The 24,162-nt window shown below is 37.9% G+C and overlaps 2 protein-coding genes across 3 annotated transcripts in view; one reads left to right on the top strand and one right to left on the bottom strand.

Annotated features, from left to right (window-relative positions):
• Window positions 1-9,129, bottom strand: part of TMEM68 (transmembrane protein 68) — a 45,310-nt gene extending 36,181 nt beyond the window's left edge. Inside the window, exons 1-4 of one of the 2 annotated variants that reach the window (XM_046017875.1) lie at window positions 8,968-9,129; window positions 1,487-1,511; window positions 1,222-1,268; window positions 218-611 (exon numbers count right to left, since the gene is read on the bottom strand). In XM_046017875.1, coding sequence (XP_045873831.1) covers window positions 218-542 — 325 coding nt within the window. In that variant the 5' untranslated portion in view covers window positions 543-611; window positions 1,222-1,268; window positions 1,487-1,511; window positions 8,968-9,129. The remainder of the gene's footprint in view (window positions 1-217; window positions 612-1,221; window positions 1,269-1,486; window positions 1,512-8,967) is intronic. The other variant, XM_046017866.1, reaches the window with a different exon arrangement.
• A 71-nt stretch (window positions 9,130-9,200) lies between these two features.
• Window positions 9,201-24,162, top strand: part of TGS1 (trimethylguanosine synthase 1) — a 39,352-nt gene continuing 24,390 nt past the window's right edge. The window contains exons 1-6 of the mRNA XM_046026120.1: window positions 9,201-9,464; window positions 14,313-14,377; window positions 16,722-16,891; window positions 17,230-18,052; window positions 20,822-20,939; window positions 22,474-22,560. Of these exons, the coding sequence (XP_045882076.1) occupies window positions 9,361-9,464; window positions 14,313-14,377; window positions 16,722-16,891; window positions 17,230-18,052; window positions 20,822-20,939; window positions 22,474-22,560 (1,367 nt within the window). The 5' untranslated portion in view covers window positions 9,201-9,360. The remainder of the gene's footprint in view (window positions 9,465-14,312; window positions 14,378-16,721; window positions 16,892-17,229; window positions 18,053-20,821; window positions 20,940-22,473; window positions 22,561-24,162) is intronic.

Genomic DNA, 24,162 nt, shown 5'->3' with positions numbered 1-24,162 from the left:
CCTACATTGTTGTATGGTTCTTTAATGGGAACTAATGTGTTTGGAAAAACTCATTTTAAGAAAGACGTGTACATAGACAATACATGCAAAGAGATAAAACGAAATAGTAAATATCCCTTATATTTTTCACTATTGATCAATAAAATGGGATGATGATATAGTTTCAGTGCCACACAGATGAACAGCCACACAGAGACAGCAAAGTAATCTTGCTTACCATGCCAAACTGCCGCATGTCCATCCCAGAGAGTTGCCACTGTCTTCCTTGCACCATCCCATAAATTATGAGAGTAGGCTTCTTTTAATACATTCTTCCTCTTATAAATGTGTAAGAAAATAATAGTAAGATAGAGAAGAAAGATAGTAAAGTAAGGAAGTATTAAAAGTATTAGTGGTGTAAAAACCCACAAGAGATAGTTTGCAAAATTCAAATAGTCCTCCAACTGTTCCACACCAAACCATTCTTCAAGTATGTGAATCAGACAAGTCATATAGGGCATAGAATCCTGTCCTGTGCCACAGGTTTGATTTTTGTTTATCATTTTTCTTTAGGTGAAAATGACAAATTCAGTCTCTTTCTTCATTGTCATGGTAGGTCTTTAATTTGGCCACTAGAAGGGAAAAATAACCCCATGTTATTCCTTTCACAGTTGAAAAGTTAAATGTTTTAGTCTACATAAATACTATATAGAGTCATTTCTTAATACCAAAAATGAGTAGATTGTTATGGTTAACTTTGTTGCAGACTTCAATGTGAAAATTATAAGGTTTCATTTGCATGCTCATGAAGCATGTCAGGTTTAGCTTTTGAAATAACTCACAAGCTATAATTGAGAAAGAAAAATAAACCTGATGAAGAATGAAATTTCAGATTGATCTTAATAATCTGACTTACATCATACTGAATGTTTCTATCTTAAACCAGGTTATATTGAGGTAACTGTTCTTCACAAAAGAAAGCATCAATATTTCACTCAATAAAAGTAACCCGATTCTTTAGGAAATCATGACATACATTTTTGGCTACTGTTTTTTAGAAGCAGGTTTACAAAAAAAAAAAAAAAAGATTCTTTATTCTTTTAACATTATGCAATAATAAAAAATTTATCACTGTCTTTTAATCTTATAGTCACTAAAATTTCTCTTAAGTGTTCAATGACTGAAACTATAGCCATACAATTATTTCATGTCACTTATCTCTAACCCAGTCACTTAACTTACCAGAAATTAGGTAAATTTCTTGTCCCCCAAGTTTCAGTGTGTGTGTTCTGGAAATGGAAATACAAATGGAAGAAACATATGATTAAAAAAAAAATCATTAATATCTAGAGTTCTCATAAAATAAATAGGAAGAGACATTCACAAATGTGTGACAAATATTACAGACCCACACTAGTGTATCACAGTTAAAAATTATACTCATGCTACCAAAGATTTAATGAGGACAGCTTTACATACCACTTATGTCCATTATATAAAAACCCACCTGAGACTTCAATTAAAATTCAGAGCTATAAAAAAAGAAAAAAAGAAAAAAGAAAAACATTTCAGAGCTATAAAAACCTTTGCTTCTTTGGAGAAAAAGTATGAAGGTAAAATGTGTAACTGACCAGGTCTCTTCTTAGTAACTTTCCCAGATAACAAGCTGATGTCAAATATGATATTCAATGGTATAATTACATTAGCTCTTAGGATCATGTCCTACACAAGATTTCCTTCTTTCATTCCTATCTTCCCTGGTTCTGATTATATTTTTGGAGATATTTTGTCATTCCTTCATGCTACATAATCTTTAAGAAAATCATCTCAAACCCCTTATAGATGAGACAGGAAATAAGTAAATAAAGAAAGGGATGGAGGAAGAGGGAGAGACAGATATACAAGTGCAGTTTTATGTTGTCTTTATCCCAAGATTGTCTTGCTGACTAACTTATTAACAGGACATACACTTTGACTTAGTCTTCCAGGGATGGAAGATTTAGTCTAATTTTTCTTTTTAAAGATTTTATTTATTTGACAGAGAGAGATCACAAGTAGGCAGAGAGGCAAGCAGAGGGAGAGAGAGGAGGAAGCAGGCTCCCTGCCAAGCAGAGAGCTTGATGTGGGACTCGATCCCGGGACCCTGAGATCATGACCTGAGCTGAAGACAGAGACTTAACCCACTGAGCCACCCAGGTACCCCAATTTAGTCTAATTTAATTTTCTTGTAACCAACAGCATTTACTTGTGAGAAATTGTACGCCTGCTATGGTAACAGAAGGTAAACACAACACACATTAAGCCCACAACCTGGACTTTTTTTTTTTTTTCCCTTAAGTATAGTTGACACAAAATGCCATTTTCGTTCAGGCCATGAACATAGTGATCTGACAACTCTATATGTTATGCTGAGCTCACAATATAGCTACCATCTGTCACCATACAATGATGTGGGCTTTAATTATATCATATTCTCATCAATCCATCTAAAGACTTGAACCCTTATAATGTATCAGGGTTTGAACATTTAGAGGGCAACATAAACTTAATGAAACTTACTACATTTTTTTATTTTTTTTAATATTTTATTTATTTATTTGACAGACAAAGATCACGACTAGGCAGAGAGGCAGGCAGAGAGAGAGAGGAGGAAGCAGGCTGCCTGCCAAGCAGAGAGCCCGATGCGGGGCTCGATCCAGGACCCTGGGACCACGAGCTGAACTGAAGGCAGAGGCTTTGACCCACTGAGCCACCCAGGCACCCCGAAACTTACTACTTTTAAAATGAGAGCTTCCCCCACTGGGATGGCTAGAATCACAAAAGTGGAAAGTAAGTGATATGGATAAATTAGAACCTTCATACGTTGCTAGTGGGAATGTAAAATGTGCAACCACGGTGGAAATCTGTTTTGCAGTTCCTTAAAAATCTAAACAAAGAGTTACCTAATGACCCAACAATTCTACTCCTAGGTATGTACCCCAGAAAACTGAAAACATGCATTCACACAGAAATTCATGTATGAGTGTTAATAGCAAAACTACTCCTAAGGGCCAAAAAAGTGAAATGCCCATCAACTGATGAATGGATCAATAAAATGTGTTCCACCCCTACAGCAGAATATTATTCAGCCATAAAAAGAGATAATGGTTCATGCTACAATAACATGAATACAATAATTCATGAACCTTGAAAACATACTAGATTTAAAAAATCAGACACTAAAGGCCATATTCTGTATGATTCCATTCATATGAAACATCCAGAATAGGCTAATCAATAGAGACAAGAAGGTAAGTGGTTGCCAAGGGCTGGGGGAAGGTCCAATGAGAAGCGGCCACTAATGTTAACAGAGGTATCTTTGGGAATAATGAAAAGGGCCCAGAATTAGATTGTAACGATGGTTGTACAACCTTGGGAATAACCTAAAAACCATGAAGTTGTACATTTTTAAATGGTCAATGTTATGGTAAATTATACCTCAAGAGAAAAGGAGATTTTAAATATTGTTAATAAATTAAAATATATGACAGTCTCTCAAATATGTTAAAAGGAGCTTTTCCTAGGCCTAAAAACCAATCATTTTGATGATCTGACCCTTACTGCTTAATACAATGGCCCTAATAATCTAGTCTCATTTCTGACTTTAACAGGATCATAACATCTTGTGATTTTATTTTTTTAAAGATTTTATTTACTTATTTATTTATTTGACAGAGAGAGAGATCACAAGTAGGCAGAGAGGCAGGCAGAGAGAGAGAGGGAAGCAGGCTCCCTGCTGAGCAGAGAACCCGATGTGGGGCTTGATCCCAGGACCCTGAGATCACGACCCCAGCCACAGAGGCTTAACCCACTGAGCCACCCAGGCACCCCATATCTTATGATTTTAAAACCTTCTTTAGTACTACCCCCCACTCAAACTGGTAATAGAACTGTACTTCTTATCCTCAATTACACTCTTGACTTATCAAACAAACGCAGTACAGCAAAGAGGGGCATCTTCATAAGTAGCTTCTGAACAGTGGCCCAGTGCTGCACGCAATAACCTCCTCCAAAATAGTCATCCTCAAATTCTATTTAACCTTTCCAGAACAGAAAACTCAAAAGGTGTCAACTCCATCTTTAAAACCATCCATCGAACTACTAAAAAGATCTTGCACATACTTATCTCACTGTAACTTTTCCCTACTGCACCTAGTTCTATACCATAGAAACTTTTCCATTACACAAACTCTCAAGTTTCAACAAAGCTATGATGAGCTGTGAAATCCAATTTTCTGGTCAGAATCCTTAATTCTTTCAACCACTTCTCAGACCCTAGTTTCATAACCTTTCAGCACTCAGGTCACTCCCCATGACAGACTCTAGTTGTATGATATTGAGTAACCCACTTGTACCTCAACTTGCTAAGATCTATAAAATTAGGATATAGTGATACACATACTACATTAGATGATAAGTGCTATGGAGAAATATACAGCAGGGTAAGAGGAAAATAGAGGTCTATATCATGCAAGAGGGTAGGAGGGAGGGTTGCTGTGTAATATACAGTAGCCTGGGAAGGACTCTTCGAAAGGTACATTTGAGCAGAGACCTCAGGAAATGAGGAAGCAAACTATGTGGGTATTTGGAAGAGGAGTCCTGGCTAAAATAAAAGTAAATACCAGTAGACATCTGGTGTGGTCTGAGGAGCAACAAGGAAGCAGGCTGAAGAAAAGTGGTAAGGAGAGCAGTCAGAAATGGAGAGAGGAGTAGCACTGTAGAACCCTATAGGCTTGATTTAACCTTAAGTGAGATGAAGAAGGCACCAGAAGAGTGAGATTGCCTAACTTGTGTTTTAAATGACTGCCATATTGAGAATACACTGCACAGGAAACAAATAGGAAGTTCAGGCAATAATCGAAATGAGTGATGAAAGTGGCTTGGACAAAGGTGACAGAGTGAAAGTCTGTAAGAGATGATAATTTCTGGATATACTGTGAAGATAAAGCCAAAGGAATTGCTGATGAATGGATGTAGAATATAAGTGAGAGAGAGAGAAGTCTGGGATGACTACAGTGTTTTGGCAATGTGGGTCTGTACTCCAGGAGACTCTGTTACTTACTGTATGATCTAGGCAAGTTACTTGTCAAGTCTGTAAAAAATATACATATTTTTTAAAGATTTTATTTATTTATTTGACAGACAAAGATCACAAGTAGACAGAGAGGCAGGTAGCAGGGGGGTGGGTAAGCAGGATCCCCGCCGAGCAGGGAGCCCAATGCGGGGGCCGGATTCCAGGACCCCGAGACCATGACCTGAGCCAAAGCCAGAGGCCTCAACCACTGAGCCACCCAGGTGCCCCAAGAATATATGTTTTTAAAAAAGCTTAGAAGAGTACCTTCCACAATATAAGCCCTAAATAAGTATTGCTAGCATTGTCATCATGATTAGCTTGCTTGTGAAAAGATGGAGTTACAGGAAGAACAGGTCTGGGATTGGGAGAGAGATCAGAAATTCAGTTTTAAACATGTAAAGATTCTAGAAGACATCCAAGTGAAGACCTTAAATAGGCAGCTGGTCATAGAGATTAGCAGGAAGATCAAATTTGGAGAAACATATCTGGGAATTGGGAATATAAAGATCGTATGAAAACCATGAAACTAAAAAAGATCCTTCTAGGGAGGAAATATAGAATAAAAAAGAGTCCCGAACTGAGCATTGGGGCACTCAACATTTTAGAAGTTGGGACAACAATGAGGAACTAGCATTCCCCTTCCAGGATGGCACCCTACATGTCAAAGTAACAAAGTGTTCCCAAGAAGAAAGGAGTATTCACTGGTTTCAAATGATGCAGAGAGGTCTAAGAAATGATGGACCATTGGGTTTTACAACACGGAGACACTGACAAGCCCAGATAATTAAGAACTATTTTGATACAGTGGGGATGAAAGTCAGGTGGAGTAAATTCATGAAAAAGTGAGAGGAAATGAATTGGAAACAGCAAATATGGACAACTCTTTAGAGGAATGCTGATGCAAGAAGGAACAGAGAAATGGGTGAGCACCTGGAGAGAAATATGAGCCAAGTTTGTTATTGTTTTGAGATGAAAGAAAACATGGTCTTTAACACCAATGCTAATGCCTCAGTGGGAGAGTAAGAAATAGATGACGCAGGAGAGGAGTAATTGTTGGCAGCAGTCTTTGACTAGGCCAGAAGGGACAGAATACAGTGTATAAGAAAGGGCATGGCTCAGACAAGACTTAAAACATTGGGTTATTAATTCATTTACTCAATATATGTTTACTAAGCAAATAATTTGTGCTTGAGACTATTCTAAACACTTGGGGATACACTGGTAAACAAAATCATATGAGAAAACATATGTAAAGCACTTAGAATAATATGCCTGGCACATAGTAAACACCTAACAAATACGAGCTAAATAAAGGTAGACCTTAACTGTGTTCATTCAAATCTCTGACAAAAGATGTGGACCAAGACAGTGCCCTAAAGCTTGCCACTAAAGAACTACCATAAGAGTCTGAATAATAAGCTTTTAAGTTGATAAAATACTTACTTTTGATGATGTGAGAGCATGGCTTTAGAACTCAATGAACACAACCTCTTAATTTTGCAGAAACCAGTTAAAAAGAGAAAGCCAAGTTGACTTGCCCAAAGTTACTAAATTAATTCAGTGAAGAAACAAGGGCCAAAATTAAAACCCGGTTCTCCTACTTCCTACTCTGGTTTTCATTACACTTTCTTTAATATCTCTCTTCCCCCCCTCTCTGTCTCTCTCTCACAAAGGCTGAAAATGTTAAAATTGCAATCTCTGTCTTTCCTCTACTTCTGCCTAGCCCTCCTCTCCCTCTAATTTGCCAAAGACTATATTGACTCCTTACCAATCTATTCTAATCCAATTAAAAACTATAATTGTTAAAAGATGTTTTGGGGGAGATACAGTATTTTAATTACCAGAATTCCAGGCCATTTCCTATTTAAAAAAAAAAAAAAATCTACAATTAAACATAGCCCTGTGCATCACATATAAAGAAAATAGCACCATGCTGATATTGCTGGTGAAGAACATTTACTATAACTGACCTTATACATTTTTTTTTAGATTTTTTTTATTTATTTGACAGACAGAGGTCACAAGTAGGCAGAGAGGCAGGCAGAGAGAGAGGAGGAAGCAGGCTCACTGCTGAGCAGAGAGCCCCATGTGGGGCTCAATCCCAGGACCCTGGGATCATGACCTGAGCCGAAGGCAGAGGCTTTAACCCACTGAGCCACCGAGGCGCCCCAACCTTATACATTTTTAAAATAAGAGTAATTTGAAAAATAATACATCAGAACAGAGGGTTTTTTGCTTTCTAGAAAACTTTACGAAAATAAAACAATTTTTAAACACCCATTATCAGGACTTTTAGCACCATGGATGCCAACAGATCCATTTCTTACTTTTAGTATATAAGCCACATTGAAGATACACTGAAAATGCCAATTAAATTAAATACTCACTGAAATAAAATTAATTTCCCTTTTCTCTCCTGCATTGTTAATAATTGTTTAAAAGGGTTTAGGATTCAGTCCTAGTGAATAAGCATTCCACTTCAAACTAAAAGTAGTTTCTCTAACATAAATTAAATAAATATATCGGGGAAACCTAATCATTTTAACTTTAAAACAATACCTTTCAGATTCAAGCTTCAAACTCTAGTTTCTATTATGAACTATCTTCAAGGGTTTGTGTTTTGTTCCTGTTTTTTTTTTTTTAAACCCAGAATGTCCTTCAACTTCTAGCTAAAATCTTCCACTGTGGTAATTACTATTCTACCTTTTTTCTTAATCTCTCCTCACCCCCCAAGTGCAGCATATCTATACCGGTGTGTCCGTAACTGTGCAGCACTCTCAACTTTCTTGAGTCACTAAAATGAGCATATCCCGGATATCAAAGTAAGACGACAGTAAGGATGTAGAAATAAACATTTCATGTGGAAATAAACGTTTCATTTTAAAATTAATTTTCTATTTCCATCCAATGGTAAATGCGACCAAAATGAAATATCAAGCCTTAAACATCCGGATTTTACCTCAGTCGTTACACATGCTAAATGATGCTATTTTGGCATTAACAGCACAAGTCCGGAAATGCTCCCACCACCTTCACGTTGGAACTTGCTTCTTCGAGGAAGCTGCCTGAACAGTCTCAACGACTACCAAACACCGAACACGAACTGCCTTTTTCAAATCTAGCAGTGGTGTTGCAGTTTTCGGCATCCTTAAGCGCACACGCATTTTTCTTACGCACCAGCAGCCTGAGGACTGACAGAGACCCTTTCTACCGGCGGCAAACCCCGGGGCCCAACGCGGCGTCTGCCGCGCACGAACTAGGTACCCACGGAAACTATTAATAGCATATAAGAGGTCTGATATGCACAGTTTCATTTAGTCCTTCCAGCAGCCCCAGGAAGCAGGGACTCTTCATCACTCCGATTCTACAGATGATCACAAGGAGGCTCATAAGGGTTAAGCCGCTCGCCGGATCACACAGGTAGCAAGGGAGCATCAGACCCGGATTCCAAGCCCCACCTGCGGGAAGCCTGCTTAACCACTTCATCCCTGCGGCCCCCCGAGTCCAGGAGGCTCCATTCGGATCCTGGAAACAGAGGTCACCGGGCAAGCCCAGAGGCCTCTGCCCAGGTTCGGACACCTCGCCCCGCCGCCCAAGTTGAGACAAAACAGGTTTTGAGCGCGAGGGGGGATGCGCGGCGGAGAGAATAGGCTCGTTGTGACCCAGGCAGGATCACCCGTCCCCACCACTCCGGTGCCCGAGCTTACACCGAGTGCCGCGGGAAGCTCAGCCCGCCCGCCCCCGCCGGGGACTCCGGGGCTGTCCCACCGAGACTAGACGTGCGGCCTTGGCCGCTCCGAGCCCCGCGCGATTGACGCGGAGCAGTGCGCCCGGAGGGGAGGAGAACTAGGAAGCCAAGATGAGGACCGACACACCTCGGGCGGGAGGGGCAGAAGCGGCTCGCCCTCACCCTCGAACAGCGGCGGGAGCTCTTCGGTGGCTCAGCGACCGAGGGAAAAGGAGAAATTTCAGCGGCGGGTTTCCCCCCGGAGCTACCTGGTAAGAAAAAGACAAACTGCCGCTGCACCCCGGACGGCGTTGAGTGTGACACCCCCATCGCCCCGCCCCTTCCTGTGAGCGCCAGGAGCCACTTCCGGTGGCGGCTCCTTTGCTTGCTCCAGGCGCGCGCGGCCCCGGGCCCGTTCCTAATCCCTGACGTACCCCTGGGCGCGCCGGCGAAACCTCCCTTCGATCTCCAGGAACCGAGCAGAGGCCGGGAAGGCCTGTCCCGTGCCGTTTCCCGCAGAACGTCCCACTGAGGTGGTAAAATGTGCTGCGAGAAGTGGAGCCGCGTGGCCGAGATGTTTCTCTTCATTGAAGACCTGGAAGAGGATTATAAAATCCTTTGCCTGTGCTCCAGGGCATTTGTAGAGTAAGTAAAAAAAGGTGTTCCTCTTCATCTCTAGCATGGTTATTTCCCAGAAATGTAGGCCTTGCAAACTACTTGGAATTGGGATCCACGCCCGAAGTGTAAGAACTTTGGGGAGATGTTTCAGGGAAAAAAAAAATTTTCGGGCTTTACGGAGAGGTCGCCGGTTGCCCTTAAGTTCAAGAGTAAAATCTACTTTGTAGGCTGTTGTGGAAAAAAAAAAAAATGTGGTAGCTGATTTATTTCGTTTTAATGAGCGGACATTTAAAAATCGGGAGAAGTGAAATGTAAAAAGAAATCTCCTTCGTGGCTGTGACGTCACAAGTTGAAGGCTGAGTAACTCTTGTGGGTTAACATTTTTAAAACCTTAAGTTTTATTAAAGCGCAAATGCGCTTAAATAGAATTTCTAATTACCCGAGATAAAAGATTTAGCTCCTTGGAGTTTTGAAATGTATTTTTGGAAAATATGTGTTTGGGGTAAATATTGCCCTGCATGGAAGATAGCCAGTGGGTAGGAAAAAACTGACTGAACAATTGTACTCTGGGTGAAGCTTCCTTTATATTAGGTGTGTCAGTTTAGCCACTTGATTCTTTTCTTCATCCCTAAAACAGGTATATCTACCCCGGTTATCTCACAGGTTGATTGTTAGATTCAACTTGAGGAAGCAAATTTTATGTGCTAGAGTTGTTTTTTTTTTTTCTTTTTAACATTTTATTTATTTATTTGACAGACAGAGATTACAAGTAGGCAGAGAGCCAGGCAGAGAGAGAGAGAGGAAGGGAAGCAGGCTCCCTGCTGAGCAGAGATCCTGATGAGGGGCTCTATCCCAGGACCCCGGGACCAGGACCTGAGCCAAAGGCAGAGGCTTTAGCCCACTGAGCCACCCAGGCACTCCAGTTATCTAGAGTTTTAATATAATTTATTGGAGTAAAGTTTAAGTTTGAAGCAATTCTTACTGTTTGCCATTATGTGTTTGTGGAGTAATCAGAAAATTAATCCGAAAGGAAGTTAAACACTTTATTTTATTTTAAAAGCATTGTTTTTGTACACATGCATGCATGTATTCATTCAATAAATGCTTTTTGTGCTTCCTTGTATTAGCTACACTGATGGGCACCGGGGTACAAGACACTGCCTGTCCCACACTCTTTGAGTTTACTTTCTAGCAAAGGAGATGCATATTAAGACAACTGTTACATATATATTTAGCAAATTACACTTGTAAGTACTGTAAGAGAAAAGTACAGATATATATGATAACAGAAACCTAACCTTTCTCCACAGATCACAGAGATTGTTGAAGGAAGTAGTATTTGAAAAGAAGTCTAAAGAGTGGAGATAAACTGGGGTATATTTGAGCGGGAAGGAGCAACAATCAGAACTCTGTGTAAAATAAACAAAAGAAAGCCAAGACTACATACTTAGTTCTTAGCCTAAAGCTGGATTTGAGTCTTAGGGCTGTACTCCTTTCCAGAAAGAACAGAAAGACAATGTAAGTTATAAATGTAAAAGGTTGAGAAAAATTGTCATGCCGGACCCCTACAAAACTATGCTACTAGATTTCAATTAAAGCAAATTTATTTTAAACACAATGTAATTGGTGTTTAAATCACCAGTTAGTTTGAATTTAGTCTTATTTGAATTAAAACATTCCTCCTCTAAATTTCAGGTAATTTCATACATATTCTTAAAACTTAGAACCTCTATTTACTTTTAGAAACTGCATTCTGAGTTCAAAATAGAGAAAAGAATGGCTTCTTCCTTTAGATCATTTAATGCTCAGATAAATTATAACCCTTTAGAATGAAAAGAAGATGATTCTGAAATTATTTCCAGTAGGCGCTTGAGAAGTCTTTGGGATCACTTCTAGACCTTTTGGCTAAGATCAAGTGGAGGAATCTTTGGACCTTTGGAGACATGCTGGAATTTCAGAGGCTTATTAGTATAACCCTGCTTTCCAGATAGGGAAAAGGTCTGTTTCACAGTCTTGTTTGTTTGTTTCAGTCTTAAAACAACACATTGATTCTAGAATAAGTTATTAAACTGAGAAAATAGTCCATGTAGCAGAAAACAGAAAATGAACATTAGCATAGGTGCCTAATACCTTCTTAGTATTGAATTGATTCTCGTACTGAGTAAGGTTATTATACACCTCTCCTCAAAGGCGGGAAATAGAACGTAACATCGTTAACTATTGTTTATCATCTGAGGACATTATATTAACATACTGTCTTATGAGCTCTAGAATAATAATTCTATTTCATCTATGCATTCAGGTTTCCATTTGTTATATATGTATGATGTAATGGAGCTCTTAAAAAAATAATCTTTATAGAGCCACCTGGGTGGCTCAGTCCCAGCTCAGGTCATGATCCCAGGGTCCTGGGACCAAGCGCTGCATCAGGCTCCCTGCTCAGAAGGGAACCTGCTTCTCCCTCTGCCTCTGCTGCTCCTTTTTCTTCTGCTCTCTCACTCACACTCTCTCTCCCTCAAATAAATAAATCTTTAAAAAAAAAAATAATCTTTATAACGGCTCAGTAGTAAAATGAAAAAATACTTTGTGTTAATTAACATATCTGAATATAAAAATATCTACACTATGATTACAGTTATGTAAAATTGTGTGTTATTATATACAAAGCCTAGAATAGAACATAGGAAAATGCTGAAATGATGGAGTAGTAAATTCTCGTTATAAAATTGTTTATGCTATAAAAAGAAATCTCCTTCCTTAACCTGGGTCTATCTGACATTTCTACACGAACAGAGCTCGGCCATGCCTTTTTGGCAGGAATGCCACAGAAATGATCCTGTGTTTGGCTCTGCATCATTTCAGTCACTTGCTGTGGACCCATTCCACCCCTGATGACATTGACCTCCATTCCCTAATTATGTTGCAGTCTCATAACTATCTCTGCTGTAAAGTCAAAGTGGTTCCATTTGTGTGTATTAGTATTTGGAGGGAAAGTACTCCAGTGTTAGTGCCCTGTTCCTGTTCCTGAATCAGCTGCCTCTGAAGGTTTCCAAAGAATTCTCTGTCATTCTGCTTTTATTAGTTGGCATTCTGCGTGGAGAATGCCTTCTCTCCTCATGTATTTGTTTACTCCTTTATTTACATTAACATGGATTCTGGATTATTCATTTATTAGTAAGTTCTATTTTATTACTCTAATTTATTTTGATGTTCACATAGTTTAAGCTGGTATGAGCCCCTCGAGGTGGCTTGTATATCATTTTGATGTGTCCCTGGCATTCTCTGACCTCCTCCTAACCCTCTAGCACAGAGGGTGACCTGGCTTATCTTTTATAGTCCGTGCTTCAACCTGGAGCTTCCACTTCTCCAAGGTACCTTGGCTCCTTCTAACAGAGTAGTGTTCAGAAACCAAGACTTGCGGGGTCATTGTGTTCATTGCTCCTGGGTTTTCATTGCCTCTACACTCTCTCAGCAGACACATTTAGTCAGGATATATCTGTATTTTACATGCATACATAAATACATGTATGTGTATAGAAAATCTTGGCTATCATTATCCTAAATATACTTACTTGCTCAATGTAACCAATTTGCCGCCGTATTAGTCTCTTCCTCCACCTGACACCTAGTGCCCCATATCTGTGGGTACTGGAGGGGGCACCATTGATGTCCTCTGTACAGCTGCTGATCTCCCCCACCACCCTAACCACTTCTCCATTGTCCAGTGTTCTTGGGGACCAGTGGGCATGCTGCCAAAGCACATTTGCACTGTATCCTCTGGCCTGTTTGCTGTCCTGCTATGAGTGATCACCTACTTTATGTTTTATAAAGTATCAAAAAACAAACGGGAGGACAATAAAATATATCAAGTATACAGGAATTTTATTTTGTTGACTTTATTGTTGCCCCATTAAAAAAATAGTATTAGCTAATACTTGAAGATAGCTTTATTATGGCACTTCTGATGGTGTTTATTACAGCTGAATTTAATGGTAGGAAGATAATATCAAAATTTTAATTTTTAACTGTTCTGTTAAACTCATTTGGGTTAGGGAGTTTCCAATCTTAGCAGATAGAGAAAAAATTTAGAAGTAGATATGTAAAGAAAAGTTTAATCATTCAGTTTTTTAAAAATTGTTGAGACTAGAATGGCTGTCTGGCTCAGTTGGTGGAGCATGACTCTCCATCGGTCATGAGTTCAAGGGCCATGTTGAGCTTAGGGCTTACCTAGGTAGGTAGGTAGATAAAATTTAAGGAATGACCTCATTTGGGGAAGCCTAGTTAGCTGTTTGTGATTAGTTGTTCCTCAGTGTTCTTTTCTTAGAAAAGAAAAAATTGAGGGTGAATTGTTTTGATTTATGTTCCAGTTTGACCAAATATTTAAATAAGAACTTTGGGGATTAGTCCCCACAACAACCTTTGCTCAGACCATTAATATCTTGTCTACTAGGCAATGATAACTTGGCCTATTTGCAAATGGAGTAGGATCTGCATGTGGATTTATTATATGTGTGTAAGATAAATCTTTCCACTTTTATGCTCACTTCTTCGAGCAAATTTAAAGAACACTTCATTGTTCATGTATTGTAAGATTGATTCTTCCTCCAAACCAGAACTACCATTTAATTTTAGTAATCAGTAATTACAATAAAAGATGCTTCCCATGTGCTATCTATTAAATAGTTTACAATATACTATTCTTATAATAACTTCACAGGTTATGTATTATTACCTGTATGTTACAGATGAGGAAAATATATTAGCAGATTGCTTTTCTATTCCTTAACCTTTTTAATTAATCTGTGCTGCCTCAAACTTGTTTTTTTCTCAAGTTTATAATTTATTTCAATATTGACTATTTAATTTGCTTTGTAGAGATCGAAAATTGTGCAATTTGGGATTAAAAGGCTACTATGTCAAAGGCAATGGCGACAATGCAGGTAATACAGTGTAAAACATGGCCCTTTACTTGCTCAAAGTAACTAATAATGTATTGTTTTTAAATATAATTTGTTATACTACATTAATTTGTTGTCATTAAATATTGTAAATGACAACCAGTAATCATAGGTTACTTTCCTTATTTTTTATTATAACGTGGTTCTAGAATCCCTGTCAAAGCACATCTTTTCTTTTTCTGTAGCTAGCTCCTGTGTGGACTTGAGGTAGCCTCTTTTGCTCTACGTAATGTTCTTTCCTGAGTTGTTGCCATTAGATAAAGAGCAAGATGAAATTTGAAGCTTTGAAGAATAGAGAACATACGGTTTTTTCAGCAAAATTTTATTGTGTGGGAAGATATACAGGCACATTAAAATTTTCGGGAGTTTATTTGAACTTATATCTACGCAACTCAGGCAGTTGCCAGCTCTCTAGATAGGAGCACCACTACAGGACAGGAGTTAGGGGAGTTTTTTAATAGAGAAGATATAGAAGCAGAGCAAGGAAATTATTCATTGGCTCTGTCTTAAGGAATGACCTCATTTGGGGAAGCCTAGTTAGCTGTTTGTGATTAGTTGTTCCTCAGTGTTCTTTTCTTAGATTTGAGTGCTTTGATTGTGGCTTACTTGTTTGATTTGCTTACATAGATAACAAAGGCCTTCAAGCCGCCTCAGTCTAATGACCTCCTCCTTGTTTAATACTTTAACAATTGTGTAGATAAATTATTCAGGCTAAATGCAAAGTGAACATCCTTAGTCTTCTGCTTGAAGTAAAGAGGCCACAATCTGGGTTAACTTTCACAAATAAGAAATAGAATTTATTATGTTTTTTGAGTCTTACCTAGTTAACCTGAAAACTATCTTGGTCTCTCTCAGACTTCCCTCAATGACCGCATTTGTTCTTTCCACACAGATCTTTTTTGTTTCTCTAGATAGAGGGGAAACTAGCGTCAGTTCTAGGCTAAAGTCAACACAAATGAAGTGCATCATGTTACCCTTAAAAATCCTTTAACTCTCACAGTGGTGGAGCAAATCACTTTTTCTTCAGTTGATCACTGAATGAACTGTTTGGTTTACATTTCAATGTAATGTACAAATAAGGTTTCTTTAGACATCAGGCTCCTACTGAACATAAAATATGCATACCATGAAAGGATCATAAAACTTAGCACATTTGTTTTTCCTATTTGCTATCTCCTGAACTTTCATAAGTACATTGAATAGAATGGTGAGTGGAATCCTCTTTAGTAGGTATCTTTTTTCCCTCTTTGTTTCAGTAGAATTTATACACAGAAGATTCCTCTTATTTACAGTCTCCATTTTTGGTTTGTACGATTCACTCTTCTGTTGTCTATGATCATTTAGGTGGAGTGCAGCTCAGCCCTAATTGACTATGTCAGTGTATAAAGTGATACTTCTCTCACGTTTTAAATGGTTAATGGAGCTTTTGAATGGCATTTGTCGAATTTATGGTGCAGTAAACTTTATGTAACCATATTAGTATAAAGCTAAACTTGTTTTGTTATAATAAAACAGGTTTTCTAGGAGAATCAGGGCATTTGAAAAACTTCCAGTTTAGGGGATTTCAGACTTTTATAGCTTTCATTAAATCATTACTCTCACAGTGTCACAGAATATAAATCCCAGTTGTGATTGAAAAAACCATGAGGCACCTAAAGACATACCTTTCACCACTCTTCTTACTAGATCCTAAAGTAAACTCCACAAATCATCATTTTAAATTCACTGATCTAATTGAGTAATATTGCTCATTGATAATGATATTCCTTATTGAGTAGTAAGGAATGTGAAAATGTGTTTTCCTTGTGGTTATTCTGCCACATTCCCTCTTATATCCTCAGTACTTTGCACAGTACACAGCACAGAGGAGATGCTCAGTAAGTGTAAGTTGATTAGGCAGCTGGTGGTGGGCAGAGCCATATTAGATGTTGTCTCCTGATTCTTAATTGGCTATTTCTTACTAGTCTGTGTTACCCCTAAAAAATCATAACCTTTGCATAACTCTTGGTCTCAGATTTCTCTTTAAAATGAGGATGAGAGGCCCCTGGATGACTGTTAGTTGAGTGTCCAGCTCTTAATTTTGGCTAGAGTCATGATCTCAGGGTCCTGGGATCAACCCCCATATTGGGCTCCCTACTCAGAGGGGAGTCTGCCTGTCTGTCCTCTTCCTCTGCCCATCCCCCTGCTTGTGTGGGCTTGTCCATGGGCTTGTGCATGTGTGTTCGTGTTCTCTTTCTCTCAAATAAATAATTTTTAAAAAATAAAATGGTGGAAAAACGTGCATCTGCATTTTCTATAAAATGAAGCTGACAAATCCTATCTGTAGGAGACCAAGCTACAGAAGAGGAAGAAGGGGAGGAAGGTGGCACTGCAAAGTCACATGACAGTAAAGGCTTAGGCCTAGATGAAAGTGAACTTGATTCTGAGGCTGAACTCATGAGAAGTATGGGACTACCACTTCAGTTTGGTGGGATATCTGCACATAAGAATTTTGAGGTAAGTTACTTATGTTTCTCTTTCTTAGTTTTCTCTGTAAGATATCACAAAGAATTTTTTTATCCCAAATCTAACATATTCATAAATTAGAGCATTCTACCTCTTTTTAAACATACATATTTATAAATTAATTAAAATTGCAAGTTTTGATATATGTCCTTTTTTCCTCCTCCTGAAAACATAAATAGTAAGATTAACTTGTTTGTATAACTAAAAACCCAGGATGGGGATTTGACAATAAATTGTTTAATTTAATGTTTAAAATAGACTTGGATTCTCCTTCTTTTATAGTTTATTTGTGAGCTGCATTTTATATTCAAGTTATTTATCTTATGTAGGTTTCTATGAATACTAGAAATAAAGTTAAAATAAAAAGGAAAAAGAAAAAACATCAAAAGAAGTACTTAGATGAGATTATGAGAGAATCTTGGAGACAAGAATATGAAGATGACATTTTGGCTTCAGATGATCCATCTTCAGTTGAACAATATGAGAGCACCAAAACATGTAAACGTCAAACCAAAAAAGATACTGAAACTGAAAATCTTCCTGTTGAAAATACATTAACTCCAAAGCTAGAAATCACAGAAAAATGGGAAAAATATTGGAACGAGTATGGTGGAGGAATATTATGGCAAAGCTGGCAAGAAAAACATTCAGATCAGACACTATGTCCTGAACCTTGGAACATTCCTGATACAAAGGAGGAATGGGAACAACATTATAGTCAACTTTATTGGTATTATTTGGAAAAATTTCAGTATTGGGAAGCTCAGGGTTGGACTTTTGATACCTCACAAACCTGTGAAACAGATACTTGTGGGTCTAAAATAGAAGTTGACAATGAGAAAGAAGAAAATTGCATGAAAGCAGACTTAATGTCTTTTCCATCTCCATCTACTACAATTGATAGTGAAAGCTCTAGTTCAAGTGATAAAGAGCATATTGAAATTCTTGGTGGAATTAGTAATATAAGTTTGAATTCAGAGGAAGTGGAACAAAGCCAGTTAGATTCTTCAGTAAGTTGTGATGGACGTCAGTGGCTAAGTGAAGTCAGCAGCAGCAGAGAATGTCCTGCTTCTGGCCAGAGTGAACCATGTAATGGAGGAACCAAGGATAGCAGCTTGTCTGGGAACAGAAGCACAAACCAACCAGCTCAGGGTAAGATTAGCCAAGATTTATCCTACTAAGTAACAGGAAAATTAACCTACTGAGCAAAATAATTAACACCTATCCTTTATGTTAGGGTTACACAATGTCAACTACATTTTATAATGTCACATAATTTAATTCATGTATCATAAGTTTATTACCTTTCACATAAATAAAAAGAATATTTGTTTGGAGTTCTCCAAACTATCATTCCTTCCACTTGGACCTTGGTGGCCAGTGAATTAAAACTTGGAACTCCCTTGAGAAATTTTTTAATAGAGTAGATGGGGAACTTCCAAGTTTCTATGGAGCAAATGAATTTATAGGAGGCCTATTAGAGAATAGTTCAGAGTACACAGTGGACATCAGGCAAATCTGATTGTAAGTCATACTGGAATTTATTTCTGAGCAAATGAAGTCTTGTTCTGTAGGGAATCTCAACAGGCATGATATTAATTTATAATTGGGAGGGTTGACTTTAAGATTTTCATAAAATATCCAGGATAAGGAACTTGGTTGACTCCAGCCTAAGTGATTTGAAACAAAGCAAAACAGAATCTGGTCTAAAGAAAGGACTAAGGAAAGCCAGTGAGAGGTATATTAAGAAAAGTCAGAGGTTGGTAAGAGTGCTCTTGCTCAGAAGGAGAATTCTAACTGATGGCACCAGGAAAACGAGAGAGAAATTTTTTATAACTTCTGAACTTCCAGAAGGTCATTAAGATGCCTTCTTGGCATCCTTGATGGTTAATGCTAGAAAAGTCTGGTTTATAATATAAGACTTTTTTCTTGGGGCACCTGGGCGGCTCAGTGGGTTAAGCCACTGCCTTTGGCTCGAATCATGATCTCAGGGTCCTGGGATCGAGCCCCACATTGGGCTCTCTGCTCAGCGGGGAGCCTGCTTCTCTCTGCCTACTTGTGATCTCTCTCTCTCTCTCTCTCTGTCAAATAAATAAATAAATTCTTTAAAAAAAAAAAAAAGACTTCTCAGTCTCATCCCTATATGAAGCAAAAGTTTTTGGCCTTTTATTTAGCAATTGGATTTGCTTTGCTCCTCAGATTGCTAGCTGAGAGTTTTCTTTAGAGAGTTACTGAAGGGGCTGTACCTACCTTTTAATCTCTTTTTTCTCTGTGCTCTTCCAGTGGAAGTTACTTACTCTCATTCCTTGTTATTTTCATATTTTTTTAATAATGTGATTATTTTATATTGGCCTTTTGATACTCTTGCATACTTTTCTGATTTCTTTCTGTGCTGATTTTGACCATAAAATTTGAAATATGTATACTGGCCAGTGTATTTTCCCTTGTCTTGCTCCTTCATGTTATTCCTTTGATCATCCTCACTTATCTTCGTATTTTTCTCTTTGTCAAATATATTAAACCTTGTAGTCTGTGCCTTCCCTTGCCTTTTTCCTAACTATATATAGATTATCCATTTCTTTGCTTAGTCCCAGAGTGAGTCCCATCAGGATAAATCTGAGAATTCTAGGTTTTAATTTGTTTTAGATCTTGCCTTGAGATCAAAACACAAGGTATAGGGGCACCCAGGTGGCTCAGTTGGTTAAGTGTCTGTCTTCAGCTCAGGTCATGATCCCAGGGTGCTGGAATCAAGCCCCACATTGGGCTCCCTGCTCAGCAGGGAGTCTCCTCCCTCTTCTGCTCTTTCCCCACTCATGCTCTCTCTTGCTCCCAAAGAAATAAGTAAAATCTTTAAAAAACACATACAAGGTATATATTGCTTTTCTATATAAGTATGTTTTCTGTTATTTGTGGTTGGATGTTCTCTTAAAATAATCTGTGCCTACACATTCAGACTCTCTTTGTCTACACTGCAGATCTCCATTTCCAGTCCCACCTACTCACTTTGTGCCAATCTAAAGAAAGACATGTCCCTCAGGTGGAGCTACCACAAGTTAAAAATATTTTTTTTAAATGGTGGTGCTTACCTTGCTGTTACTTTCAATTTAAGCTATATTAGAGATAATTAAATGTGTTTGCTTCTTAATAAGGAGAAGTCATTTTATTTTAAAGATTTTATTTTTTTATTTGAGAGAGATCACAAGTAGGCAGAGAGGCAGGCAGAGAGAAGGGGAAGCAGGCTCCCTGCTGAGCAGAGAGCCCTATGCGGGGGGCTCGATCCCAGGGCCCTGGGACGACGACTCGATCCAAAGGCAGAGGCCTCAACTCACTGAACCACCCAGGCACCCCTGAGAAGTCATTTTTAATCAATGTATTATGCTGTCTTCAGAGTAATTTAAGTTAAAATTCCATCAAAATGTGGGGAACCTTAGTGGCTCACTCAGTTAAGCATCTGACTCTTGATTTCTGTTCAGGTCATGATCTCGGGGTCATGAGATCAAGCCCCAAGTCAGGCTCTATGCTCAGCAGAGTATGCTTGAGATTCTCTCTCTCCCTCTAAAATTAATTAATTAAAGTTCTGTCAAAATGTGGTAACTGCTTAGCTGTCACAAAGGTAACTGTGGATTACTTTGTGTAGAGTTGGACAGCTATGAGGAAAAAGTAGTTTTTAGTTTGTTTTTTTAAGTAGTTAAATCATGGAAACTTTTAAACTTTTTAATAATTACACATAGCTATAGTTTTTTTATGCTCAGATTCTGGGTGTAGATATACAAAATAGGTAGATGTGGTCTGGCACTGTGCCTGATATGCATGTACAGTTCATTGCAGGAAGGTAGCAAAAGTATTTTGATAGCGTTTGCAAAAGGCAGAAGAGTTGTCACACTAAAGGGAAAATCCACTGCAATATGTCTGCCTCTTTAGATTCACAGGACTCTACAGAAGCAAACACAATCAAAGACAGACCACATCCCAACAATATTGATGGAGATGAGAGTGAAGAAGATCCACCTGAATGTAAGCCAAGCAAACTCAAGAGGAGGCAAGTTGCATATTACCTCTCTCTCCACAGTGTGGTAGCATAAGCGCTTGTGTCCTTGAGGGATTGCCTACAAAGAGCTTGTTATATTGCAGTACTGTCAATCCTGTGAGGAAATAAGATGAGACATACTAGCAAGACGCTATACCCTAGAACACTTGGCAAATCCCAACTCTTATACTCTGCCACAGTTTCTTGCTTCTAAAGTGGAACTCATGCTTTTTTTATGAGCTTGTTGGGAAGACAAAAAACTAGCATGTAATAAATCTGACAGTAGCTATCCATGGATGACAGCTTTTAATTCGTATATAAGTTGATACAGTTTCTCTCACAGAAGTTCTGTTTGTTTGTTTTTTTCCCCAAAAGTCTGAGTATATTTATTTAGCAATTTCATTGCTAAAATAGACCTCGGACATATGTAATCTAATGCTCTTAATTTATAGGTGGGAATATTAAAACAAAATGAGGATAAATGCCTTTCCCAGAGTTACATAGCAAAACAATGGCAGCTCTAAGTCTAACACCCAGACCAACTCTTCGGGAAGCAGTGCTAGTATACTATTGATATGTAAAATTAAACAAGTAGCAAATAATATAAGCAGAATGTGGTCAAATGCTAATTCTGTAAAATACAAGGAAAGGGTAGACATTGCAAAACTTAGACATTAGCTAATAAAATTTTAATTCTTTGACAGGATATGAAGTGTTCCATCTTCTGAAAAAAACAATACACAAGCTTTGGAGGTTCAGTAACTTAGTATATACATAAAAGCATGCTTCCAGTGCAAAAACAATGAATACTGTTACGCTGAAAAAATAAATAAAATGGAAAAAAAAAAGCATGCTTCCATTGTGTTCTTTCTACATGCTACACAATGCTCCATAATTCCTCCTTTAGTTCCTGGAGGCAGAGATTGTGTGTGGCATACTTACATTTCTGGAACCTAGTAGGTTCACCATAAATGTTCAATGACTAACTTAATTTGTAAGAATTATCTCTCACCATTTTCTCTTACTTGGTACTGTCATTAGGTAGTAGGGATCACTAGAAGGCATCCCCAATAAATTGACGATCATGGGGTACTTATTATTATTTGTATCACTACCGTATTCTTCTTAATATATATACAGAGAGAGAGTAAATTTTTTGGTTGCATTGATACTTACCAAATGTTTCCATCTTCATTTTTAAGGAAAATTTAAAAATAGCACTCTAGGAGATTAGTTTAAGGCTGCAGCTTTTACAGGTGTCTTTCCAAAGGCAGATGGAAAGATCGGTATTAGTGCTATGTTCAAGTATAAAGATAATTAGGATTTGAGTACTTATTGCTGTGTTCCAAACACTGCTGGGTAGTTTATCATATTTGGAAAATCTGATTAAACTGCTCTTTCCTGTCTTCCTGGATTTGTGAGCTGGTGGTTGATTGTTGCAATAGGAAAGTGTGTGTGTAGGTTGATTATTGTATCTTTTGATATTTGCCTGAACTGGTGGGCTCTGGATGTAATGTTGCTGTTTACCTTTTGTTTATTTGTTTAGCCACGAACTGGACATTGATGAAAACCCAGATTCAGACTTTGATGACAGTGGTTCCCTTCTAGGATTCAAGCATGGCTCAGGACAAAAGTAATTATATATATTACATAAACACTGTGTCTTCTTGAAGTTGTAACACTTCAGCTGTCTTCAAGTTCTCTGATATTCACATAGCTTATGATGGTTATAGATTTGATAGAACTTGAGATATTACAGTTAAAACATAACCTCTCATAGATTACTACATGTTTGATATATTCACATGTGTTATTAACTCAGTTGTACATCAAAGTTTCATGGGTAAAACAGCTGCAGCCCACAGAGGTGTGACTTGGTCAGGATCACATTGAGGATTCAAGCCAAGCTCTTGAGACTTCTAAGCATGGTTCCCTTTTTCACCTTGCATCTCACATGTCTGCCTTTGTGTACATCTGAGATCTATAGCAAGCATGTCATGAAAAGTTCAAGTCTGCAGTAGCCTTTTTTCTTTTTTATTATGAAAACATTAAAACTCAAAACAAGTAACAAAGAATAAAAATCTTTCAAATCATTCCTCAGAGGTAGGCAGTATTTGGCATATATCCTTCCTAATTTAATCATGTGTGTTTTTATGCTTATGTACATATAAACAGGCTACTCTTTTTTTATAAAACACAAAAATAGAATCATAATATACATGTTCTGCAGCCTTTTTTTCCCTCAACAGTGTACCATGAACATCCTGACTCATCATTATGTGCACATTTATCTAGTACTTGTGTGTTTAATTGACCACCCTGTATGTCCTTTTAGGTTGTTCCTAAGATCTAGGCATATGCCCTTGAGGTTCCCCACAAGTTAATGTGTTTACCAATAGTTCATTCCTACTTACTGCTGAACAGTATTCACTGTACGGATATATCACAGTTTTAGTCATTCATCTGTGCAAGGATATTTGGATTGTATGTGGTATTTTGCTATTACAAATAAAACTGCTATGAATATTTGTATACAGAAAGTATAAATTTTCTCTGGAATTAAATGCCCAAACATTTAAATCTAAGATTTATAAGAACTCTGAAACCGAAGAAAATGAAAAAAAAAAAACTGAATTATATACAAGAAAACTGAGGGGTCTGTTGTATATACTTGAAGACTGAACTGAGTAGTTAAGGCACACTAAAGACATTTATGTCAGCTTGCACTAGTGATTTAAACCAAGATTAAGGTCTTTGATGTTTCCAAGGGGTGAGATTTATTTTCTTAGTTGTGAAATTTTAACTGATGCCTACATATTATGAAGTCAGAAAGAAGAGGACATAGATCTCAAAACTGACTTATAAAATGAATCCAGATTAGCTTAGAAATATATGCTCATAACACTATGAATATATTTAAACTCTCTGTTATCTCTCCTTATGGTACTTGAAGGCAGTTGTAGCTCATAGCATTTAAAGCTAAAGATCATAAAGATTAGTAATCTAAAATATTTTCCTGATATTGCCATGTTTAAGATTCTGGCAGAATTTACTTCTACCCACATATAATTTTATTGAGAAATTACTTGGGTGGCTCTTGCTACTATATAGTTGCGGAGATTTATTCTGTTACCTGGAATTTAACTTTTCTTCTATTTAGGATTCCTAGTTCTACTTAAAAGGATAAAATTGGGGCACCTGGGTGGCAAAGTTGATTGAACGTCCAACTCTTGGT

This window comes from Meles meles, chromosome 1 (genome assembly GCF_922984935.1).
Source record: "Meles meles chromosome 1, mMelMel3.1 paternal haplotype, whole genome shotgun sequence".
Lineage (NCBI taxonomy): Eukaryota > Metazoa > Chordata > Mammalia > Carnivora > Mustelidae > Meles > Meles meles.
Note: the sequence above shows the minus strand (reverse complement) of the source record. Positions and strands in the feature narration are given on the sequence as shown.